Genomic DNA, 24,176 nt, shown 5'->3' on the forward strand with positions numbered 1-24,176 from the left:
ATTTGGCGTATCTATTCCAAACATAATGCAATTCTGTATGGTTTTATCAGCTCAAGGATTTCCCGAACTCTGAACCCCCAAGTTCTGCTGGTGGTTATCTCAGAATACAAATATGCACAATATATATAACTCCTTATGCAATAATGTTCTTTTATGTCTTTTCTGTTTGTTTAATACAGAGCTTGCCAAGAGCTCTGGGGCCTGTTTATTGGCTGAGATATAAATAGGAGGTATACTTCCAAGCTAGAAGAAAGCATGACAGACTACAACAATTCAATTGTGGTATGTTGCCTGAAAGCACAGAATCCTCATTGGCTGTAAATAGCTTTGTTCATTGTCAGCATAAAAGGTAAAGACATTAATATCTTGCCTAGATTTTGACGTATCTTCACCATTTTCTATTTTTTACATAAGTTTCAAATATTTAAAATTCATCCTATAGTGAATAAAGATAAATAAAAGTGAAATAGAAAAGAACAAGGCAGAGGTTCAATTAGAACTGTAAGTTCACAATGGCCTAAATAAAAGGCCATAGTAAGGAAATCATGTATGTCCAGCCTTTTAAGGCCTTCACAATCTTCTCTTAGCATGTCCCCACCCATGGAGAGGCTAGCATTCCCTGGCTGTACACTGTTGTGCTATAATACTTCTGGCTGTCATCTTCAAAACCGAGGTTACCACAGCACTGACTGCTTTGCACTTGCCTCATACCTGCACTGATATTCCCAGCCACACTTGCCTTCCTCATCCTGCAAGAGGGACCTGCTGAGAAGCATCTTCCTAGCATCACTGCTACCTCTGGTTTGCATAAAATGCAAGGAGAGGAGGAATTCTATCCTATTTCATGCTTGACAGAAGATTAGCATGTTTAGGTGGGGATGAATACCCCTACCCTAGGTGGCATCCTTAAACTACAATGTTTAGGGGACCACAGAAGAAAAAAATGAATACACAGCCAAGTTTTTAACAACCTTCAGCAAGAAAATATATTAAAATATTTTTTTAATTTCAGCCTAGGGGTGTTAAAAAGTTGATTGTTTTCAAAATGCTAGTTAAACGTAACTTACCTGATCTTCTCTGAGGAATCTCTCAACATCTCCATACCCAGGCTCATATTTGTGTTTGATGACAAGTTCACACCACCGATGACGAACCTTTGGGATGAAAAATAAAATTAGGTAAAAAAACCAAACCAAACCAAACCAAAACTGTATTTTATCTGTGTGAGTGTTGATAATATATCCGTACCAGTTTGGCTTTTTTGTCTTTTTTTGGGGTTTTGTATTTTGGCAGATTGGTGTTTTTTCCCCCAGCAGCCTGGCAAGTCAGTCAGCTGGACAGAGGAGCCAGAGCTCTGTGCACCTCAGCCTGGGCTCTGGAAACCCAGGGTGCCCAAAGACAAACTCCTGATTCTGTGCTAGTAAACTAACCCAGATCCAGGGACACATCTGCAGCATCTTCACTGCCACTGTTTCCAGTCTTGACTTTCTTCCCTTTAAGTTAGGCTAGAGGTTATTTCTTTCATGTTGTTAAAAGGGGGCTGTGGGGGGTGGTGGAGAACAGAAATTACCACTGCAAAGGTCTGGAAAATCCACAAAATGTAAATTATAATATCCCCTCTGTAAGTGTATCATACAAGTGGTAAAAAGGCTTAAATGCAATTCTGTACCAATATTAAATCCATGCCAAAAGGATAACAGTTAGGTATCAACCCATGAAACAGGGAACTTTCAGTTAAATGAATCAGTTTTGCTAGTAATAGATTTTAAGCCCATTGTTAAGCATTTAAAATTCATCTGCATTTAAAAAGTTGTCATGCTGTTCTACCAATACACATTGACACAAACTTATTGACACACTGTAACAAAGTTTTCAAGCAAATTACAACTGAAAAAATGTTTTTATTTATGTAGTATGAACATGAATTACATGTAGGTCTTTGTGTTGTTGTCTTTACATTTTTGACCTTGTTCTTAGCCACTCTTGTGGCATAAGTGTCATCTTACTCTCTAGCAAGGCTTGCCTGATTGCAGGCAGTGATCAGCCTAGCCTTTTATATTACATTAGCAATTCAACACTGATAGTAAAGGAAAACAGTTAAGTGGAATAACTCCCAATCTTTCTGTTTCAGCCTTTTCTCTGAAAAGAAAGAAAAAGACAGGGCACCTAATGAAAATCACCTTTCATAGTAAGAGTGAAATGTTAGCAGTTTTAATAGTTGGCGTAACTGAGTCCAAATTGTGCTTATATCAAGTAACTGAATATGAACCTTTTTTCTGAATGACAGATGTAGTGGTAACATTGAGAATTGAAGACAGAAAGGGAGGAAGGGGAAAAAGGCATACTTCAGTGTACTGTTGCTTTTGGAAATAAGGTTTTGAAAATAATTTCATTTTCATCCTAATCCCTGTCAACTTTATAGCCCTGGAAAAAATTTCACAGACTTACATTTGATTAGATGTTAATCCTATCAGCATAATTAATAAGTGATAAATGCCCACAGGTCCTGTGTACTTGATACCCCTTTCCAGCTGACCCCTTACATAAAATAGTTTGAGCACACCTTACGAAAATAAAAAGCTGCGAGGTTTTGGGGCTGAGTGGATTTTGCACTTCCTGCATGCAAGATACTGAATAGCTACAGTGCTGTGTATGATAGGGATAATTGCTGTCTCTTGCAGCAATTATCTCTTTTTGCTGACAAAATAGCAGCTATTAGGATTCCTGCTAGTGGAACCAAAGCTAAATTTATGAAAGAAATAGCTTTCCAAGCTTCAACTCACTTTGCTGTAGATGCCCATATTCATAATGTAGACCTTCAAAACCCTACCCAGCTGCTGCTTCTCCCTGGAGACACTAAATGTTTCTCCAGTAAATCTTCCCAGGCAATCCAGCTTTGTTACAGGGTGTTTTCTCATAGCACTGAGCAGCTCCTTGCCTGGATGAAACTACCGAGGCTCAAAACTTAACCATACACCTCTCCTATCTGTCAGGTGAGTTAACCAAACAGAATATAAACACATTTAAAAGACTGTAGATACACTTTACCCTGCACATTCTTCCATATGTAACAAACAAACGAAAGTCCAAACAGAATTCCTTATGTATTCTCATGGCAATGAGAAGAAACATAAGGAGGAGAAAGGGACTGTGGTCACCTCCTGTGATCACTGCTCTTCTACATCCCATGATCCAGCAGTTACAGCACTTACCCAGGAGGTAAGCAACCAAGTGCAGCTTCTGTGGCTGCTCAAGATCTCAAACTGTGCCTTCAGTGAGAATATTTCAACAGCAGATTATAGAGTATTCTGGGATGGGGCTCTCTTCATACCTCCTGGTGGAGCTATTATTTCCTCCCCAGTTATTGAAGTATTTATTGATCTAAAGGGGGAATCGCAAGACTTCAGAGCTTACATCTCTGAGTACTCTTGGCAAGAAGTACGGACATGGCTTACGAAGTGCAGAAGCCAGTTTGCCCCCAAAACACCTTTCTTGGTGCAACCATCATAGCTGCACAGAGAGGACAGAAGTTCTCTCTATGAAGGCATTCACGTGGTCTTACTTCCTCACATACTAAAGTCATGTATAACTGACACTGCATCGTGGCCTGATTGATCATCTGAATCTCAGTGGCTTTGGAAAACATGGAACTAAGCTGTGCCTGTTACCTTAACTGTTCCTTCCTCCCTAGGGTTTCTGTCCTTGGCAACCAACATCTATTCAAATAGTTAAAAAGAAAAATATTTATTTGTTGAGTGAGATCTGAGACAGCAGACACTTTTCTTTCTCTCTTTTGCCTTTTTCCCTTTCTTTCCCAGGGTGAGTACAAATCCCAGCACATTCCCAGCTCTGAAATGCTGGCCCTTTGCCAGCTGGGGTAGTAGCAGCATGCCTCTTATCCTCAGATTACACATTTGCCTCCTGTCTTCCAAAAGCCCCAAATGTTCCTGTGGCAGAACAAACTGCAGGAGAACCAATGGCTGGGGGAGGGCCTGTGAAACCAGCAGCTCAGTCAGCCCTGCTGGCTCCCTGTGACTTGTACGAGACCCCAGAAAGCAGAGCACAGAAACCAAGGCTGGCTCTGAGTGCAAGAGGGGCAGGGGGGGCCCTGCACAATGTGGACTGAAATATGTTGGTTACATTCCTGCCCCCTGTACCATATGGTGTGTAGACAGCCGTGTTGCCCAAACTGCAGCTAAAACAGTTTCTCAGACACATGCACTATAAAGAAGTAATTTTTCTATGATACTCCATAGCCCTAGGCTGATTCCACAAACATAAGAATTTTAGTCACATAAGAGTAGGGTGGAAAAAAGAAAAATCAGTTCCCAGCGTCTCATCCAATGCTTAGAGAGGCAAGAGCAAAATGGGCCCCACAGCTTCACAGCCTAATGAATGAGTCATGTGAACAGGCACTTTTAACAAAACAGTCTCAAAAGGAAATTTTGAAAAGCAAGCAGCTTGTGGTAGGACTGAGCTAACCATACCACATCCTGCGTATGCTCTTCTTGGCTTTTCTTTTCCTCCCAGGAGCAAATACTCAGTGGCAAAAATGAGAATTCATTAGTCCTCTCACAGTTTTCTCTCTGCACGTTTCTCTGTGCTCTTCTACAGTTCAGAGATGCACACCATATGCCGTTTTGGCTGGTTACACCACAAACAATATAAACTAAACCTGAAAAGTAATTTACAGCAATCCATCGTGTTATTGCTGGCAGAAAGCACATAGGACTTTGCTGGATCTGAAGCAACACCTTTAACTGCTCACCCACCCACACACACTCTTACTGGTTTGGCAGCTGCAAGGACCCACATGCTGAAGTTGGAAATGCAATTTATTTTCTCAGCCTGCAGTACCAGGCTGAGAGCTGTCCTCCCAAGTCCAGGACTGATGGCTGGCACTGCCATGGATAGGGAGAAGTGGGGCAGAGGAGTGAAGGAGGCCTGCTGACTAACACCTCAGGTTCCTTGTGGATGGATCCTCATTCCTTGGAAATTGTTTTTTCCTCCCACCCTACTTTTGGAGATGGTGCAGGCCTCTCCACTACCAGGTTTTTAAGCTAAACAAAGTTTGTTACTGTGTGTTTTGCAAGACACTACTCATATTAGTAGTGCATTTCTGAGGCACAGTTCAGTGGCATGAAGACACAGACACTCAATGTCTCAGGTACAAAATTTAATTTTCCTAAGTATCAACAACATTGAGATCTAAGTATTGACTAGTACCTACATGGAACATTGTGAATGGATGCTACCGTCAGATAGCAGAGTCCCAAATTCAGGAGCAACAATTTACACAAATAATTCCAGGGGTGTCATAATATCTTTTAGTTTCATTTTTAAGAAAAATACACAGTATTGCACAGTATTATTTGCAACTCAAAAATTACCTGCAGTTTGACAGCTCAGTGGAAGATACCATGACATCAACATTTTGCTTGATCTATTTTCAGACAATGCAAGCTGCTGCATGAGATTGTTTAAGGGGAAAAAAACCTTAACCATTCCAATAATCCAGCTCTAAGTCAGTCCCTTTGTTTTAGTAACCTGAGCCAAGACCTTTTGGGAAATGCTGCTTCAAGCTGACAGACTAAAGCCATGTAAGGTACCAAATACATGGCTTGACTTTCAAAAGAAAAGCTCCCAGTGACTTTATACCTGAAAAAACCCACATTTTTAAGCTATTTTGAACATGTCCTAAATTAAAGAGATACTAATTTTTCCTGACCCGGGTAATAAATTCTTTTGCCTAATCCTTATTATTCTCCCTTGCCCCACACAGTCACAGAATCATAGAATGTGTTGAAAGGGTCTTTAAAGATCATGTAGTTTCAACATTCCTGCCTTGGCAGGGACACCTTCCACTAGATCAGGTTGCTCAAGGCCCCATCCAACCTTGGTCTTGGATAGGGCAACTTCCAAAGATGGGGCATCCACAATTTCTCTGGGCAACCTGTTCCAGTGGTTCACTTCTTTCAGAGTAAATAATTTTTCCTAATATCTAATTGAAGGCTACTCTCTTTCAGTTTGAAGCCATTCTCCCTTGTCCTGTCACTACATGCTCTTGCAAATAGTGCCTCTCCATCTTTCTTACAGGCTCCCTTCAGGTACAGGATAGCTGCAATTAGGTCACTCCACAGCTTTCTCTTCTCCAGGCTGAACAAATCCAACTCTTCAGCCTTTCCTCACAGGAATCACAGAATCACAGCTGAGTTGAAAGGAACCCTTAAGCATAATTGAGTCCAACTCTCAGAGTTGCTCCATCCCTCTAACAACTTTGTGGCCCCCTCTCGACTCGCTCCAACAGGCCCATGTCCCTCCTGTGCTGGGACTCCAGAGCTGCAGTGCTCCAGGTGGGGTCACACCAGAGAGGAGCAGAGGAGCAGAATCCTCTCCCTGGACATTCAGACAAGCCTAAAACAAACATCCTTATAGAAAGCTTTATATGGTACAAATAGCTTGCTCATGTTCTCAATCATATGCATACAACCAAAAAAAATTTTTTTACTTCTGAGGTCTACCAATAAGATTAAGAAAACAAGTAATTTAAAACATGCCTTTATTAAAGGGAGAAAAAAGTTAGACTTTACTAAGCTTTTGGTCTGCAGAATGGGAGACTAGCTTCAGGGAAAATGAGTACATTTTACTAATAGCTGGATCCAATTTAAAAGGCGCCATGAGACAAGAAATCTAAATCACTGAACAAAAGCAACATACTTAAAGATCTTAGAAAATGGGATCATTTGAAATAGAGTAAGAGCTATTGTCCAACAAAATGGAACCTTTATTAAAGGTATGAAGCATCTGTGATCTTTACAAAACACAGCTTCAGACTCTACTGAAAAAATTATTTGAACAACTTGACTCTTAAATGTTAATTAAAGAGTCTCAGAGGTCAGACTCCACTCTAATTCATAGAGAAAAAAATACAGAGAATTTTTTTCAAATAACCAAGCTATGCTACAGATTTATTTTAATTAACAATAAGGAAGCATTCCAGAGCACCGGAATGCTGCTCCATTCCATCTGAAAGCATTTATCACCAGTCTCTTCCTATCTACAGATAAATTGGATTCAAATATTAGATAATTTGCCTATGTAATTAAGGAACAAGTATTGCAGGACAGTATTTTAACTAAAAAACAGGTTTTACAGTTGTTTGCATGGAAGAATCACAGTTTAAGAATTGCCAATTTTACAGTGCATTTAATGACTTTTTTCCCCCTCTATCTTAGCTGAAATAGTTATACTTTAATACACCAGTGACTTTTCATTCTGTATAGTCTGAATTTTGAATGGGCACTCCTGTCTTTTATGCCACGGTAAATACATACTTTAGAATATGAATTTGATTTCATTGAAACTTGCCCAAGTGAGGGATGCTGAAGCAGCTCATCAGGAGCAATGAAACAGTTTTTTGTGTTACAACTGTGTTGACAGAGTATTGGTTGGCAATCTGGTAGAGTGTACTCAATAGCCAAAAACCTACTGGATGCAAACAGAATGGATTCATCATTTTTACAAGGATACTGTAATTGTGATTAATGTGTTCGCCAAGGGTTTGTCAGGAGACCAAGTAAAGGAGCTGTCTATCAGCTTAAATTAGTTTTATTTTAGACCAAGAACTGTACTTTTCATAGCCTAAGTTTTCTCTCAGGTCTTGTAGTGCTTGCTCTGACAGTACTACAGAGCCCAAAGAAACTAAGGGCCAGACAGAGCACCACAGCAGCAGCAATCTTTAAGGCAACCTTTCTTCCTGACACCCTCATGGCATCAAGGTTCATTTAATGCTGTTTCTCACAGTGCAGTGCTCTGTCTCAGTACAAAACCCTTAATTTTGGCCAAAATGATGATAACACTTCAGATTTAAAGAATGGCTTTTGGTAGCCTTACTCAAGCTGTATTTTGAGTACTGGAATGAACCACTGTTCAGTAGCTGGACCTGAGGCAGATTGAGCTCATGGAGCTCCACCATGCTCTGCATTCAGCATCACTGACTGCATAAGCAGCCCAGGTTGTATAGGCAGATTGTACCTGCCATTCCTGCCACCTTGGACAACCCCCTTTCCTGCTGTGCAGCACTGCATGAGTATCTCAGCCCACTGAAACCCCAGCAAAAAAAAAGCATGGTCATTCAAGTAAGGCAGTAATGGGCTGGCTAATCAAAACTTTGTCTGGAGTTGTCATTTTGAGGAGGACTATACAGAGGTCTAAAATAATTTAAAACCTGGAGTATGAACTGGCCATTAAAAGGTCACTTAAAAGCTAATTTTAGCAGAATATCAGACTTCAATTTTTGGTAATATTGGTAGCAATATTCTACTTCCTTAATTTTACTTCTTCTGATTTGTATTTCTGCAGAGATCAAGAAATTGCACACCATGAGGGGTGCTGGCAACAGGGGAGAAGGACGTGCAAGCCCCGTCTCTCCTTCCTCCACTCCACAGCACTGATGAGAGCTGTGAGTAGAGCTCATGCAGCAACTGCCTGTACTTGGTAACAGAAGAGAAAGGTGTGGTACAATCACGCTTTTGAAAGGCAAATTCTGTTGCTTTGTCAATGGCAAACTGTGAGACAGCATTTGAACCTGTACCTGTGCTAATGTGCCTGTGGGTCAGGCAGCATGCTCCCACAGCTGTGCGAGCCTCAAGCAGCAACAGGTGCCTGCTTGAACCTTCTCACATTAATAAATGTGAGTTAGGGGCATGTATTTCCTTCACGTCCTTTCTCCTCCCCTCCAACCACATGCTCCTGTTTTAGCATTCACTCAGTTCTACATAACACAATGTTAAAAAGTTTATATAGTACCACAGCCTTGCTCAAGAGCAACCCCATCAGCTTCCACAGGCACTAAACATGACTCCACTTCCACCTGCAAATAAAACATGTACCTTTCCCACAGCCGGCATGGAGGTTCTTTTCCAAGCAAACAGAAGCTGGGAATCACAAAACATGCTGCTTCAGAAAGCCCAAGCAGAGCAGCAGGCAACCTTGTTGCTCTCTGTGATCAGAAAGGCATAGTAACCAAAGGATAGCACTTCAGGACAGGATTCACTCTTGGCAAGGAAGCAAATGCTGAGGTCTTGCTCAGAGAAGACAAATGCCCTTTTTTCCCCCCACCTCAGGCTCACAGCAGAGAGCTCCCAGTTACAGACCAGACACTCTTCTCCCTTTGTGGGCCCCATCTGTGATCAATGACAGCTGTGTTGGTAGAAAAAAACATTCTAAAAGAAGTCAGAAAAGGCAAGAGACTAAGAAGCCATGTCTAATCCTTTTTCAAAGGTGGCACTGCCTGTGCCTCTCTTCTGATGTCAAAGCTGTCACTGTGAATAAGAGGCTTGGTTGGGATACCTAATTCTGTAAACTCAATGCTCTTCAGCCAGCCCCTCCTTACCCTGTCTAATAGGAGATGGATATAAAACAGGATGGTCTCCAGCTTTACAGCAGACCAGCAAAGTGATAGGGAAATGACCTAGAGAACAGTTAGATGAGAAAAAGGCCACCAGCACCAAAGCAGTGTGACAGCTTCAACAGCGCTGTCTGGGAGACCACACTGCCGTGTTGCCTGAAGGCTTTTCTCTCCATGTGCACATTTCTGCTGCCATGGTCTCCATGCTGGGGACAGCAGCTCCTATACCACAGTGCATGTAAGGTAAGGAAATGTTTAAAAAAGCACGTGAACTCACTTAATTTGAAAAATAAAGGTTTTAAAAAAATAAGCCTTAATTAAAAACATAGATGCACTACTTATACTGGAACCAAATACTTCCCCTTTCCCCTGCATTTTCAGTATCACCTGCTCATAATGCTGGAGCACCAGTACCATTCACAGCTTGCAGCAAGATGGCAGAAAAGATGTCACCATCCGCCTTTTCACTGGAGATGTGTGCTGAGCTTTGCTTTGCTGTGGTGCTGCCAGCTCTCAGGAGCAAGGCTGCCTTCTCGCTGGTGACAGAAGCAATGCTTGTTCCATCTTGCCTGCTCTCCATTCTTACTTCTTCCTTCCCCAGAAGGGCGCTCTGGTGAGGATGGCTGCATGTGTGAAGACACAGTATGATGGAGAGTATGGAGAGGGTGCTGGGGGGCCAGGAGATCCTGCACCTTACAGGGAGGGGAAGGAAGACTAGGTCCCAGCCTTAGGTACAACCAATATCAGAGAGGTACTGCAGGAACAAGCCTCATGCCTTCAAAAGGTAAGCTTGGCTTTGGCATATCTATACATTCAAATGGACACTTTCACCAAAATGCAACAACACAACTGTCTGCCATCTCATATACAGCCCCATCCACATTCCGTCTGACACCCTACTGAAACACCTATCTACAAGAATGGCTAGATTATGATAGAACATAGAATGGGTTGGGTTGGAAGACACCTTAAAGATCAACTAGTTCCAACCCTCCCACCATTGGCAGTGAGATTTTCCAATAGACCAGGTTGCTCAGAGCTTCATCCAACCTGGCCTTGAACATGGCCAGAGATGGGGCATCTACAGCTTCTCTGGGTGACCTGTGCCAGTGTCTCACCACCCACACAGGAAAGAATTTCTACCTAATAGCTAATCTGTACCTACCCTCTTTCAGTTTGAAGCTGTTATCCCTTGTCTAATGCCAACAGTATCTCTGGAATCAGCAGAAATTTTTTTTATCTCACCATAGCAAGTGATTCAAATACTTCCCATTACCACTGTCTCTTCTGGCTGTCTCCAGATAGAGTCTGCTTATAATTTTTACCCATACAGTGTCTGCATATGTGTTTCAACACCAATTATTTATATATGCACATAAAAGCCTGCTGGGCTTATAAACCCAAACGTTATAGTCGCGAAAAGCACATAAACTTATACATCTGATGCAGAAATTCAACTCTGAAGTCTGAAATCAAGCATACCAACTGTCTGTTACCAATTATTATTGAACTGTATCTCCTGTTCAGCAAAAGGAAAGGCTGCTGTAAGTATCAAGGCAACAGTAAGCTATCCCCTTTGTTTATGCCCCTCTCTCCATGCCTCTACTTCTATCTTATCCCTCTTGTAACTAGAGGCAAAAAATCCTTTTATCTTTGGTCTCCCACAGTGACTGTGGTCAAAACATTTGTTATTTCCAGGCAAGATTACTGTCACAGACAGAATCTGGAACTCAATATGAAAATAAGACTCAAATTCCAAGCAATGAACAATGCGGCTGCCCGTTTTTTCCATAGCTTAGGTCACAGCCAGCCTACTCAGCCCATGCTCACATCCTTCTAATTTCACATTGTTTAAAACCTGGCTTCCAACTTTCAAAATAATTAAATACAAGATTTTGACTCCAAAGACAAAAGACCTTTTGCATCACTCTCATACTCACTCTCCCTTCTTCAATGCCCAGCAAAAATTCGTAAGTGAAAAATACAATGATTTTATAAACTCAGAAGAAATATGCTCATTCCTGCAATGAGAACACTTAGATTTTTCTCTACGTTTGACATTTTTTAGTCATCTTCTCCACCTCTTTTATTCCCTGCTGCTGGAATACAGTGACAGTTGTTGCTCAGGACAATGCTTACACCATGTGGGACACAACAAAATTCCTCTTCAGGACACTGCAACTCCAAGTGGCACAAGAGTTCAAAGTAGGACAGCAGACTTTACCCACATGTTATTAAGTCAGTAACTCAGTGGTGGAATCATATCTGTGTGGCTAAGGTAATGACGTCAGAACCTGCAGCTTTGAATTGTCCTGCTTCTCGAACTGGTTAGACCTCACAGGGCATAGTAGGTTTCTTCCAAATCTATGGTCCTATTCAGGCATACACTGCATCTGCAGCCAGCCTTTAAACAGGAATGAGAAGTATTAGATGAGCTATTTGGATGAAGTCTCAAAGTAGGTTTATTTTAAATAAAAAATATTTTCAGATTGTTTTTCAGAATTAAAAACCCAAACAAACCAACGAAAAAACCTCCCAAAAAAACCAAACCTCAGAGAAACATCCCTATTGCTGATAGCTAGGGAATTTTGTTTGTATTTTAAAAACTACCCCCTCCTTGACATTGTGGCCAGTATGCCAGTGCTATCATTTATATGCAAACAGACTAACCTTTTAAATTTCATGACAAAGCCAGGTGGTTTGTATTACAGTGCTGGGTTTGTACTGCCCTACACAGAAATACTATATAAAATTTTATATAAAGCAATTGCATTCAATTCAGAAAACCTTTGGGATTGAGTTCAGAAGCCTGGAGGACTCCACCATTTCATTCTCCTTGCTGGACAATAGGACACAGAATGATCTCCAATCTCTTCCTCCACAGATTCTTCGGATAAGCAGAAAAAAATGCCAAACCAACCCAACTGCATACTTGGTTCCCTCTTACCGTCAGCTCCCCTGCTTTCCAGGTGTCATTAAGTTGAGGGGCTGCCAGACAGAGAGGAAATTACATCCAAAACCAGTTAGAAAAATAAGGGGCAGTAAGTGAACAGCACCAGTAATGGCAGCAGTCAGGGAACAAAAACTCCTGTTCATGCCACCCAGCAGCCACTGAGATCACTTGAACAAATGTGTTGCTGTTGGCTCCTGGAGGGGTGTGGGACCAGGAGTGCTGACTGGTGCAAAGCTATTTCCAGTGCTCCATAAATCTCATGCTCTGATCATCCCCTTCAGCTAATGCTGATGGAGGGATTTTCTGTTCTTCTCAAGTGGCCGGAAAAGCCCCCCTACTTCACATGTAGAAACAAAACAAACCCAAATTATAGCTACTTGAGATTATCCTTCAGCCAGTCTTACAAATTCATCCCAACACATTCACTCAGTCACAATAGGCACATGAGCCAGAGTGAGTCTCATGGGACAACTCCCAAGGCTATCACTGGAAGCGCTTTTCCCTCATTTTGTTCCAGTCTTCTTAACTTCGCACTGAATTTTGGACTTCATCTTTCGGAAGGAAGTACCACATTTCTAGATGCTACCCTTTTCTAAGCTCCTTTCATGGGGAAGAAGATACAACTCTTGCAAATGCACACTTTTGAAAAGCTATTTTAACCAATATCAATACTAATATCATCTGTGCCAAAGAGCCTGCAAATTGCATTTAGATGCAAGATGAACAAGAACATGAAACAGAGTGAAGACTCAATATTTTTCAAGATCACAGAGGACGATCAAGATCACAGCTGCAAGTGGCTGCAGCTTCAGTCAACATATTTATCAGCAATGAGGCTAATCTACAATATACCCTGAAATTAGCCCTTTTTCTAGTGAAAACAGGAAAGGCTTTCTATGACAGACATATACTCCTTGCTAGGATTTGCGTAAGGAAGCAGGAGAAGTAGAGCAGGGAAAAAAATAGTATTTCTGTGAGGCTGTGTGTGAAAAGCAACAGACTGATAATAGAAAAGAGATTTCACTTTGTGGAAACACACATTTCTTTGTTCTTTTCCAGTTAATGAAGGTACTGCCTCAGTAATGGTTGGGTGTACAAACCTCAAATATGATTTATTCCAGAAACAAACCTACCATGCAGGCTGACTCATCTACAGAGCCTTTTCTAGGTTCCTTATTGTTCTTTTCTAGATTCATTGTATCAGGCTCCTCCTGATGTGCTAGTTGCAATTCAGTTGCAAATAAAAACTTATTCAACATAACCATACCTATTTCTAATGGCACAATAATGCTTAAATAAAACATTCAGAAAGGGAAAGGCGGGTGAAATTTATTTTGCACTCCTGGTAAATTTTCACAGCAGATTTGTAAGTCCTGCAACATGTACTGTCTTATGCAAAATAAGGCATCTCCTCCAGACTTGAACTGAAACTGAGTAATAAACTGTATATTTAAATATGAAATAAGTACAGAAACTATTTTTACTTCTGTAGAAAAAAACCCCCAAATTCACTAGAAGGCAGTGCCCTGTAATATGGTCATCAGCTCAAGCTGTCACCTTTTTTGTCTACTGAATTGGTGTTTCATAGCAACAATGACATCAGTTAAGGAAAAGAACCATGGTTCTCCCTCTGTGGTTGCAATCGCCCACCTGTTGCTACACAGCGCAGTCAGGAAGGACTGGCAACCCAGCAGAGGTATTTGCAACACATTGCTAATTGTATTCAAAAACTGGAGACTGCTTCTGAGTCCCTGCCCCAAGGGAGGACTGGCCCAGTGGCTGTGCTTAAAGGAAACCTCACAAAGTGACTTCTGCAAGTGTGAACTGACCTTTCCCAAGCAGTTCACTTTTCCCACCCAGTGTTACAGTGTAGTCTACAGAGCTCTGTTCCATAAGTGTGCCTTCAAACAATGCCCATCCACAATCAGTAGGACAGCTGTATTATGCAGCCCAAGAATGTGCTCAGCTCAACGCAGTCAACATCAGATGGGAATTGACAAGAATTCATTTGTACTTCCACGTCTGCCAGCTTTTCACAGGCTAGAAATGATCAATGAATCAAAGTTATTTTGTCCTAACTCAATTCTCACCACTTCTAGGATGCCAAGCACCTTAAATGGTTTGTATTAGCGTGACTGCATTTCTGTCAGTGAAATAAGATGCCACCACTTTATAGCCTTGGTCTCACAGGCAGACTCCTGCACAATGAAGTATTTGTGTGAGAATAGCTTTATGCCACCCACATGACTGATGATATTATGATCTTAACTCATTTTACTCACATTTGCTGCAGAAAGAGTTCTAGTTGCTCTTCTCTCCCCAAAACATACCACATTATGATCCCAAACACAGGGAAAGCATTATGTAAGTGAAGAGCATTTCAGTCAACTTGCTGAGACAAGGAAAACCAACAAAGCAACTTTCCATATGCTGTACAGGCAAGATAAAAGTGATACCTACAGTAGGAAAGAAAGGAAAGCTAACTTTACAGTGAAAAATCTGGGGAACGACACCATAAACATTGCTGCCTCCACATTCTGTATTTTTTATCACCACTTCTTAGATAATTCAGTGACAAGTAAAACACACTTGCAGAAATATCGTCAAGTCTTAAACAGGACTGAAAGTGTCACACCCACTCTTCTTCTCCTATGGCTATGTGATCTCTCCCTGACATGTTTTTCACTATTCTGCAGGCTACTCGGCTATCCTGTGACCTTGTGTGCCCACAAGTTACGGGCCTTTCTCTGACCAAATGAAGAACAGAAATAATGGGAATAATGAGACGGCTCTTCTAGCTAAGAGATTCATTGAGTGTTAACTCAGACCTCAGAGTGTTGTCTTTTGTAACTGACTGACTCCATTTTATTTATATGAAAGTTCTCGATAGCATATTCAAATGAGATAAGACTGCATTGTCATATCAGAAGAGATGTCATCGAGGTTAGACAGATTTCAAAAAATACTAGCCACCCAAGACTTTCCATGTAGACCAACTCTCCACATTCTGCCAGAAGCTAGATACTGAATAAATGAAACAGCTGCATACAACAGCCACTTTGGAAAGAAACAAAACAAAACCAACTCCGGACCCACTTTAAATTTTATTATCCTACTGTGCTGTCTGACAGCAACTGTAGCTGCTGCTTTATAACATATCCCGTTTCTCCTCAGCCAGATGAACTTCCAGCTGGACTTTGTCGTGTTCAAAATGCAGTCAGCTTCTATGAGGCTTCTCTTGGATGCAGGATGTGGTATGTCATGGAGATGTAGCCTGTGCATGAGTTATTTTGTTATGTAGTGGGAAGAAGCACAACAAGATAGGGGGAACAGGAAGAGAAAACTGAGGACACAATCATTCTTCCTTGTAATTGCCTCCCACTTGTCTGACACCAGTTGTCTGAGCCACGATGGGCTCAAGGCACAGAGAGAAGAATGGAAAAATGGCTTTAAACTTTGAAACCTTCCTTGCTTTCAAAACAAAGATCTCTTTGATATGCTCAGTTCAAATAGCTCAGATAAATGAATTTAATCTTTTGAAAACAAACCTGTAGTTTTGTGTCTTCTCAGATGTTCCAAGGTTTGAAGAGTAAATGAAAAATGAAATAATTATTTGTTACAGAAGCGTACTGCAAAAAGCAGAAAGGAGTCACAAATTCTGCCATTTGACAGATGCCCCACAAGCCTCTCCTGGCATCCAAGACTAGGGGCAGACCAGTCTGAAATGTGACTAAGCAATCAGCAGTTCTGCTCTTGTGGCTCGAGTTATGCATTATGAATCAAAAATATGTTACTTAACTTATGATTTATTTTTTGTCTGTTAAAAGAAGCATTCAAATCAGTGTCTGTCTTAGAAGTGAGACAGACACTGAGCCTACATATCTGCACTGAGACCTAATTTGAAAGATGACAGGAACTACACTGAGTTGCTGAGGAGACCCGTTGAAGAGAGATCAACCTCCACATGCCAGGCCAAGATTGACTCTCACCTCTCTCCTCTCCTGACTGATACAAAGGAATCGAAACAAGGCAAATAATCTGCTGCAAACCCTCCTCTCCTTTCTGAAACAAGATGCGCCCTTAGGTTGTAAAGTCTGGACATGCATGTGGTAACAAGTGGTCAGGAGTACCAAACAGTGCTGTTGGCAGCTTCACTGGCCGGGGACAGACCTGCACTTTGCTGTGGGCAAGTGCAGATGCCACCAGGTGTGCAATGCTTTATTACAATAACCATGGTCAATTTTAAAGTCAAAATAAAGATGTTTCAGTGATATAGACAGAACAGCTTTAAGAAATATGAACCAGGACTTTCCATGCTGTACATGTGCAGGACAGATGAACCCCCAGTAACAACATTCTGACTACCAAGTGTGCAGACAAAATTTTATGTACATATTTTAAGACCAAACTTTGTTAAAATACAAAAAACCACACTCCTTTGTGTAACCTCTCACACTATCGGCCTTATCATTGCTAATCCCTACTAGAAGATTAATGTGACTTTAAAGCTACTTTTCAAAAATAAGAAAACAAGTTTATTTCTTAACTTTCTGTGGCTGGATGGAACACAGCTGGCAACCTCACTTCCAAAAATCCTGGAATAAACCCTCTGACACTGAGAGTTTTCTTCTTTTTATTGGCCTGCCTGCAAGTTTTTTATGCTTTTATTTTTAATGATCCATTTCTGATGTTTAGCTACTGAGAACATTTGAACTGCAGTAACACAACAGGCTCACTGTAAGTGATTTGTGTCTTCACAAATTAAATCTAGACAAGAACAGGCTCAGACTGCAGTTCTTTGTCCCTGGGTCATGATAACAAAAAATCCTCTGTGCACATACATGTCAATGAGGAACAAATAGTCCTTTCCTCAGGTATGTGAGGCCATGGGAGCCAGTTCCCTTTAAAGGACTGTAGGTGTCGGGGGTCCGATGACTGGTAAAATGGTAATGTTAGCTTAGTTGTACTTCTAAGTGAGTTGTCTCCTAAGCCTTTGGTTTCACCTTGTAAAATAAAATGGAGATTATGTTAATTTCATATGTTAATTTCATAATTTTGTGGGTTTGTGGAGCTTCTTCAAGAAAAAATTCTGACAGATCATTTGTGTACTTTTACATAACACTGCAAGGAAAAAAAACACGTGAAAAGGAAGAAAAGGAAAAACCTGAGAAACTGAAGCTTGTGGTCTGGTGCTTAAATCCACCAGCATGAAACAACAACAACAACAACACAGCTATTGCTTTGATCTATCTCTCTATTAATTCCTCTTCCCATAATAGAACCACTGACATTTCACTGGCATTCAGATGTGATTAAAACATATTCTAACACCTATAAATAGAAATGTTGGTTCAAGTACTAATTAAAAACAAATCTGGCATTTGGAAAACTGTATCAACAAGAAGTAAAAAGTTGCAGTAAACAGCAGCAATTGAAATGTTACCCTCTTTTTTTTTTCCTGAGGAAAAGGTAGACATCTGTTCTATTGATCTTTATGTTAAGGTTTGGATTTCCAAGTCCTTCCAAGCATCCACACAGCAACTTCAGCATAAGAGCAATAAGACAGATTTTGCTCTCTCCTTCAATTCTAATAATTGCCACAAAGTTCCAACTACAACACAAGTAAGTCAGGCACACTGACTTCTGCAACCTTCTGTAAGGTAGTTTTTAAATAAACAGGAGCCAAATGTTAAATTCACCATATTCCCTCATTGCAAAGTAGCTTGGTTGTATGCTACTTCATAATTAACCCTTGTTTTATATACATATATATATACACACACACACATATATATCTACACACCCTTTATTTTCGTAACTGATTGCACTTTCTTGCCTCCCCTCCTGAATTCTACGTACTTGAAGCAAAGGCTTGTTGCAGGGGTGCTTTCAGCCACTACTTCTGCTGCCCTAATTGTCAGAACTCTCCCAGCCTGAGAAAACCATGGGACTTAAAACAGTCATCTCTGCATGTGGTAATAAAGACTTACTGGTTTGCCTCACAAAGATACAAAGCACTCTGGAGCAGGGATGCTACCCTTTACAGTATCATATAAAGCAGTGTTTTCCTCGGGGGCTATTAATGTCACTGGCACTTACTAGAAGCAAGTGTAAAAAAACTGACTTCCTATTAAATTAATGCCCCAAACCAGACAACACCACAGACCCTCTGGAAAGCTACCTTTTCTAAATCCTGAGTGAGACTTTGGAGCATGCAAAGAGGAACAATACGAGCTGACAATGGGGAGGAAAAATTTTATTATTACTTTTGGAGATAATATCACAACAAAAACTACCCAGGCCCTACTACACAGCAAAACATAGTGAAAAATTTAACACTTGAACAAATGTGCTGCCTGAGATACATGTAAAATAGTTTGGATATCTGCATTGTGCTGTCCTTTACTACCACAGTATGCAAATACACCTGGACCTACACAAAACACACAGAAATACTGAGTCATTACAGCACAAGAAGATGCAACAATACTGGAGTTAAGATTCAGATTCAGACAGGGAAAAGAAGAACTGGTGTGAGCCTGGTTCCTAGTGGAACACGTTCATTCTTAGTCAACAACATAGTGGCATACATTAGGGAGATTTTTTTAAGTGACTTACCTCAGCATCTTGCTCCCGGAGCTGGTATGTTCTCTCCAAGCATTGCAGTATTCTAGGACACAATGTCTTCTCCTCCAAAAGGGACTCCAGAAGTAAGACCAGCTGGTCAGGGAGAAGCTAGGAAAAAAATAAATGCCATGTGTGAATGAAGATCTCTACTGGCTGAGCAAGATAAATGGAAACAAACCAGAGAGGACAAGATAGCGATAACCTGTGTACTTCCAGCATGTGCTTGAAATACAACTTGGACCTCTAGCTGGTTTCTGAAAAACCTCAGGGTTTATGTGTCTGTGTTCTGAAAGACTGTGCTGGGGCAAAATTAGGACTTGTTTTCCATGGTTTTCATTACTACGGTTAGGTCAGGTCTAAAACATGCTTATCTTACTGAAATACAATCATAGCTTAATAAGTAAGATTTTTATGGAATTTATAGAATAAGTAATTCTATTTTGTTTGGGCTTGGAAGAAATAAAAAGAATAATTTACAGTGCATAATTTGAGGAATCAACTAGGCATATGAATGTATAATTTTTTAGAGTGGCATTTTTATCTGATATAGAAGCAATTGCATGATATGTTTACAGTGAACAAAGAAACACAACCCAAATATGTGACCCACCAAACAACTCTTGTAAAAACACATTTTGAGGCATATTTTAGTGCAGTGAGTCACAAACCATCCATCCTTTCATGTGAAATGTGCATGAATGTTGTGTTTGTAGCACACACAGTATAACATCTGTACATGGATATATACTCAGTAGTTAGTTACTTGGCTCCAGAACCTATCATTTTCAACAGGAACCTAATGTAACCTAAAAAAAAAAAAAAAGCAGAAGTCTGTTGTAGCAAGTGCCTAAGTGCTCTGTTTAATAGGCTTATTGGATGAACAAATAAATAATTCAAACACAGCTCAGAGAGAAATTGCACCAGCTGCCAGGAAACATCTATTGGAAATTCAGGCGCCAAGGTGATCAGTCAGAAGTTTGTTACATGCCCCAAAATTTTCCCCACTATTCATCATTGCAGGGCACAAGGGGAGGAAGGGAGGAAGAATGTCAGTAAAGCTTTTGTACACAAAAAGAAACCAACCCTGCTCACTTCTAATGTTCTTGAGACAGACTAATGAAAAAAGACATCCTGTTATTTTGACACTACTTCCAGCTTTTGCCACATTTGGCGATTTTCTGTTCCCACCTTGCTGCCTGCCCATGTCCCCCTTGACACGTCAATGCGCAAAGCAGGGATGAAATGAAGTCAGCTACAGGAAATGCCCCTTCCAACAACACATCCCTCAGCCAGGGCTGTTTATGTGGACTGAACAAGACCGGATTGTCAAGATTGATATCTTCATGGACTTGCTGTCAAAGACAAGATCTTTGACAGCAAATCCATGAAGATATCAAGGATCTTCTGATAAATCTTAATCTGTAAAATATTTACATTAACAACTAACTTCGCAACATGACATTTTCTTCCCTTTTAAATTGATGTAATTAGTACCTAAATCAGAATAAAGAGGAAAAGAGATCTCTAGGATGATAATGCTTTGGTTTCTTTGCATTTTGATTTCCTTCAATTTTTTTATTAGTAAGGTTAGTTGTATTCTTGAAGACTGAAAATACCTCACACCTTACTAGCTCTTAGTGGAAAATTTTGTAAGTAATACCAAAGCCTACCAACCAAATGGAGTCGTTAAAAGTGGTCAGATATTTTAAAATATTGAATATTTCATTTCAGGACAACTACTAAAATGGCAGCTTAAATGTTTATTACATAGTCCAACAGCAGCTGCCTGGGGGTTGGTGAGACAAGCTAAAAAATAAAACAGGAAAAACTTCTGTGAAGTGGCTCTGCTTGGAAATGGAATTAATTCTGAACAATAATAAAATACGAAGTGTTGCAGAACACCACACAAAGAAAGGTAACTTCTGATTTAGAAAGTTTTCCCTGCTAACTAAAAAGACAGCAGAACAATACTTAATTTGTAGCAACTATAGAACAGCTGCTTGAATATGTAGGTACAGAGCAGTAGAGTTATTATTTTATAATATATCTCCAGTATAATTGCTATACAGATTCAGCCACAGAAAGCTATTGTTTAAGGTAGCATTACAGAATCTCATTGAAGCCAACAAAAGAACAGCAGCAGAGCAGCAGCCATGCCCTTAATTTACATCTGCCTAGTTCTGCTTCATGGCTGAAGTTTTTTCAGAATTACAGGTTAAACTCTCATCAATTTAGATTTGAGAGTGAGGAGTAAAACAAACAAAAAAAACCCCAATTAAAAAAAAAATAAACCCAAGAGTTCAAGAAGCATTTGGACAATGCTGTCAGGCATATGGTGTGATTATTGAAATGTCTTGTGCAAGGCCAGGAGCTGGACTCCATGATCTTTGTGGGCCCCTCTAACTCCGCGTCTTCTATGATTCTATGATTATGTGAATGAGACCATGGCTTCTGCTATTTTCCCACGTTCCAGCTGCCCAAGATGATACTTTACATACCAGTTTCCAGCTCATGGATTAATTACAGTCCAAGGCAGGAGTTAGAGAACGCCGGCAGAGAGGGTGGGGCCCTGGCAGGGGAAGCCTGGCAGACCTCTCCCCGCAGTGGCACTAGTGGGCGCAGCTATTACCGTTTGTTCTCCGACTTGTTTCTAACACAAAAGGAGGAACGTTCTCATCTACGTTTTACCCTTTCCTTTCAATAAAAGAGACTCCGCTGAAGAGAAAACCTTATCTTAGGCCAAGAAAACTTGGCTAGAGTTCCATGACAGAGGCTGCAACAAAATTCATTCAGGGGTGCAGACATTTTCTTTTCCCCAAACACAACAGTATGAGTATCACTATCACCAAAGCAGTCTTTTAATGGTTATAAATAAGCTTCAAAAATTTGCACTTGAATTTTCTCTCAGAAACCCCACTCTCATCATTTTTTGTTTTCCCACCACCATCCTTATTTGTCCTGCCCACCTGTTACTTTCCATCTTTCATACCCGGAGAATTGTTTGGGGTGCCATGTGGTCAATTTTCAATTTGTTTGCCTTGTGCTTAATACAAAGAAGCTCTTGCTTTAAGTGCTATCTAAACAGAAATACTGGAGAGACCTAAACACAAATTTCTTTTCAAGCACTTAAAAACACTTTCCTTTCCAACAGCTCATATTCTGTGAATGCATATTGCATATCTAACACCCACATAAAAGTACACAACACAGCTACAGCAAGTTACAGCAGTCTCAAGCTGTGTCTTCAGGTTGAAAACATTTAGAAAACAACCATGACACCCTAAACACAAAATTTCCGTGATCAAAATAAAATAAAATAAAAATAACACCCCTGCACTCTGAACTATACTAGAGAATGCTCAATCAAAATGTTTGAATATATGCAATTATTAAAGCAGATCACTTCAATCAGGAAATGTGGCAAGGATCAAGAAACAGTTTTCATTATGTCAATGATTCCTGCAACAGCCCCTATTTATATTGTAAAGTAGATAGTTCCTGTCCTAACCTATGCCTGCTGCATGGAAATCATACTACTTTTCTCAGGGCTCTCCCTCCCCCATTTGTGATGACGGACACTACAAAGAGGAAATAAATGAATATGTTGCAGTCAAGCACAGCAGAGATTTTCTGTCATGTCCCATGTAATTAAACATCATCCCCTCAATAAAGCTGTATCCCAGCACTGTATGTATTACCTTAAGACTGTAATGCCTCTCCTTCAACTCTTCAGCCTTTTGAAAGAGTTCACTTTGTCCTGCCACTAAACAACCATTTGTTCCTTGCTTCCCCTAAGTTACCTAATGTGGTGGCTTTAAAGTGTGAGTAATGAGGCTATTACCCTTAAAACAAACTGTAAATAATAGGGAATATCAAAACTGGGTCTGTATTTGAAAAACTCAAGATGAAAGAATTAAAGAAAACATAACCAAATGGAAAATGTAACTGAGATCCACTGTATATTAAATCCCTGAGAAGTAAGCAAAGCATACTTTGTATTTTATTCATATCAGTACACAAAACACTTAAGCCATTATACTATGTTACAAGAGTATCTTAATACATAAGTAGGTTTGAAAGGTTTTCTACAAACAATCTTTGAACAAAACTATGAATTTTCTAAGTACAATCCCTAACCTGTAAAAAGCACAAAGAAAACAAATCTTTCCTCTTCAAAGATCTGGTATAGCAGCTATAGAGGTCATCGACCTCACATCCCAGAAGACCACCCACACAAAAGAGCGTATTTATCAATTCCTACATTAACAAATGCAATAAATGCCAGATTCACCCTTTATACTAGAAAAAAAATTGCCACTGAAACATTTGACTACTGACCTTTCACAGCCATGTGAAATGTGACACAGATATATCTACTTGAGTATCCACAGCACCAGCACTTGCACTGCACCCCTCCGCCAGGACACAAATCACTAAAGTTGTACAGCTGGTATGTTGAATATCCCATTTGCTCCTGCCTGCACTTGAATGAAGTCATTGAAAGCCTCCTTGGAGGGGAAATCTGCCTCAGACTAATGCAGCAACCGATTGACAGTGGCGTGATTTCTATTATTACTCCATTATCACACTGGGATCTGTGCCTAAATGAGCATACTTCCTCCCTGATGCCATTTCCTTTTATCCTGGCTCTAGTCTAAAAGTGGATCAATGGGAGTAATATATATGATGTCACTTCAATTTACAGCTACTGCCTCCCTCTCTCGGATGCACAAATAGATCAATTCTTCCCAAAAATGGTTAAGAAATGCACAGGGAGACTCTTCTCCGAGAAAAGGGTTCTCTGCTATATTTGTCTGTGTAACCACACCAAGGAACTGTTTACACTGAGCAAAAAACAGGGGGAAAGGAAAAAAAAAATCACTACTGTGCACTGGAAAATGCTGGCAGAAATACAAGAAAAACAAGGCCTTATAGAGAATTAAAGCAATTTGACCTTTGAAAATTACACAGAAATGTTTAAACTTTCTAAGGCACAGTATATTTCTCCTGTATTTCTTTGGTGGAAGGTAGTCTTGTGTCCCACCCCCGAAAACATAAAATGTATTTTCACATATATATTTATAACATTTTCCAACATCAAACCAAATTCCTTCCCACTCCTCTCTTAGGAAAGAAAGGGAAAACCCCCAGCCCATAGTTCAATTGAGAATGGCTCCCTTCAGACAA

The 24,176-nt window shown here is 40.3% G+C and overlaps 1 protein-coding gene across 15 annotated transcripts in view; it reads right to left on the minus strand.

The window, feature by feature from the left end:
* Window positions 1–24,176, minus strand: part of CUNH9orf3 (chromosome unknown C9orf3 homolog) — a 219,043-nt gene that overhangs the window by 43,886 nt on the left and 150,981 nt on the right. For 13 of the 15 annotated variants that reach the window (XR_001864014.1, XR_001864015.1, XR_001864012.1 and 10 more), the window contains 2 exons: window positions 18,981–19,097; window positions 1,068–1,154 (listed from right to left, as the gene is read on the minus strand). Coding sequence is in view for 8 of the 15 variants with exons in the window: in XM_017740426.1 (XP_017595915.1) it covers window positions 1,068–1,154; window positions 18,981–19,097 (204 nt within the window). In the remaining 7 variants the exon portion in view is untranslated. Of the gene's footprint in view, window positions 1–1,067; window positions 1,155–18,980; window positions 19,098–24,176 lie in introns of those variants that run through there. The other 2 variants (XR_001864018.1, XR_001864017.1) reach the window with 2 other exon arrangements.

Source organism: Corvus brachyrhynchos, unplaced genomic scaffold (assembly GCF_000691975.1).
Source record: "Corvus brachyrhynchos isolate BGI_N302 unplaced genomic scaffold, ASM69197v1 scaffold37, whole genome shotgun sequence".
Classification (NCBI taxonomy): Eukaryota; Metazoa; Chordata; class Aves; order Passeriformes; family Corvidae; genus Corvus; species Corvus brachyrhynchos.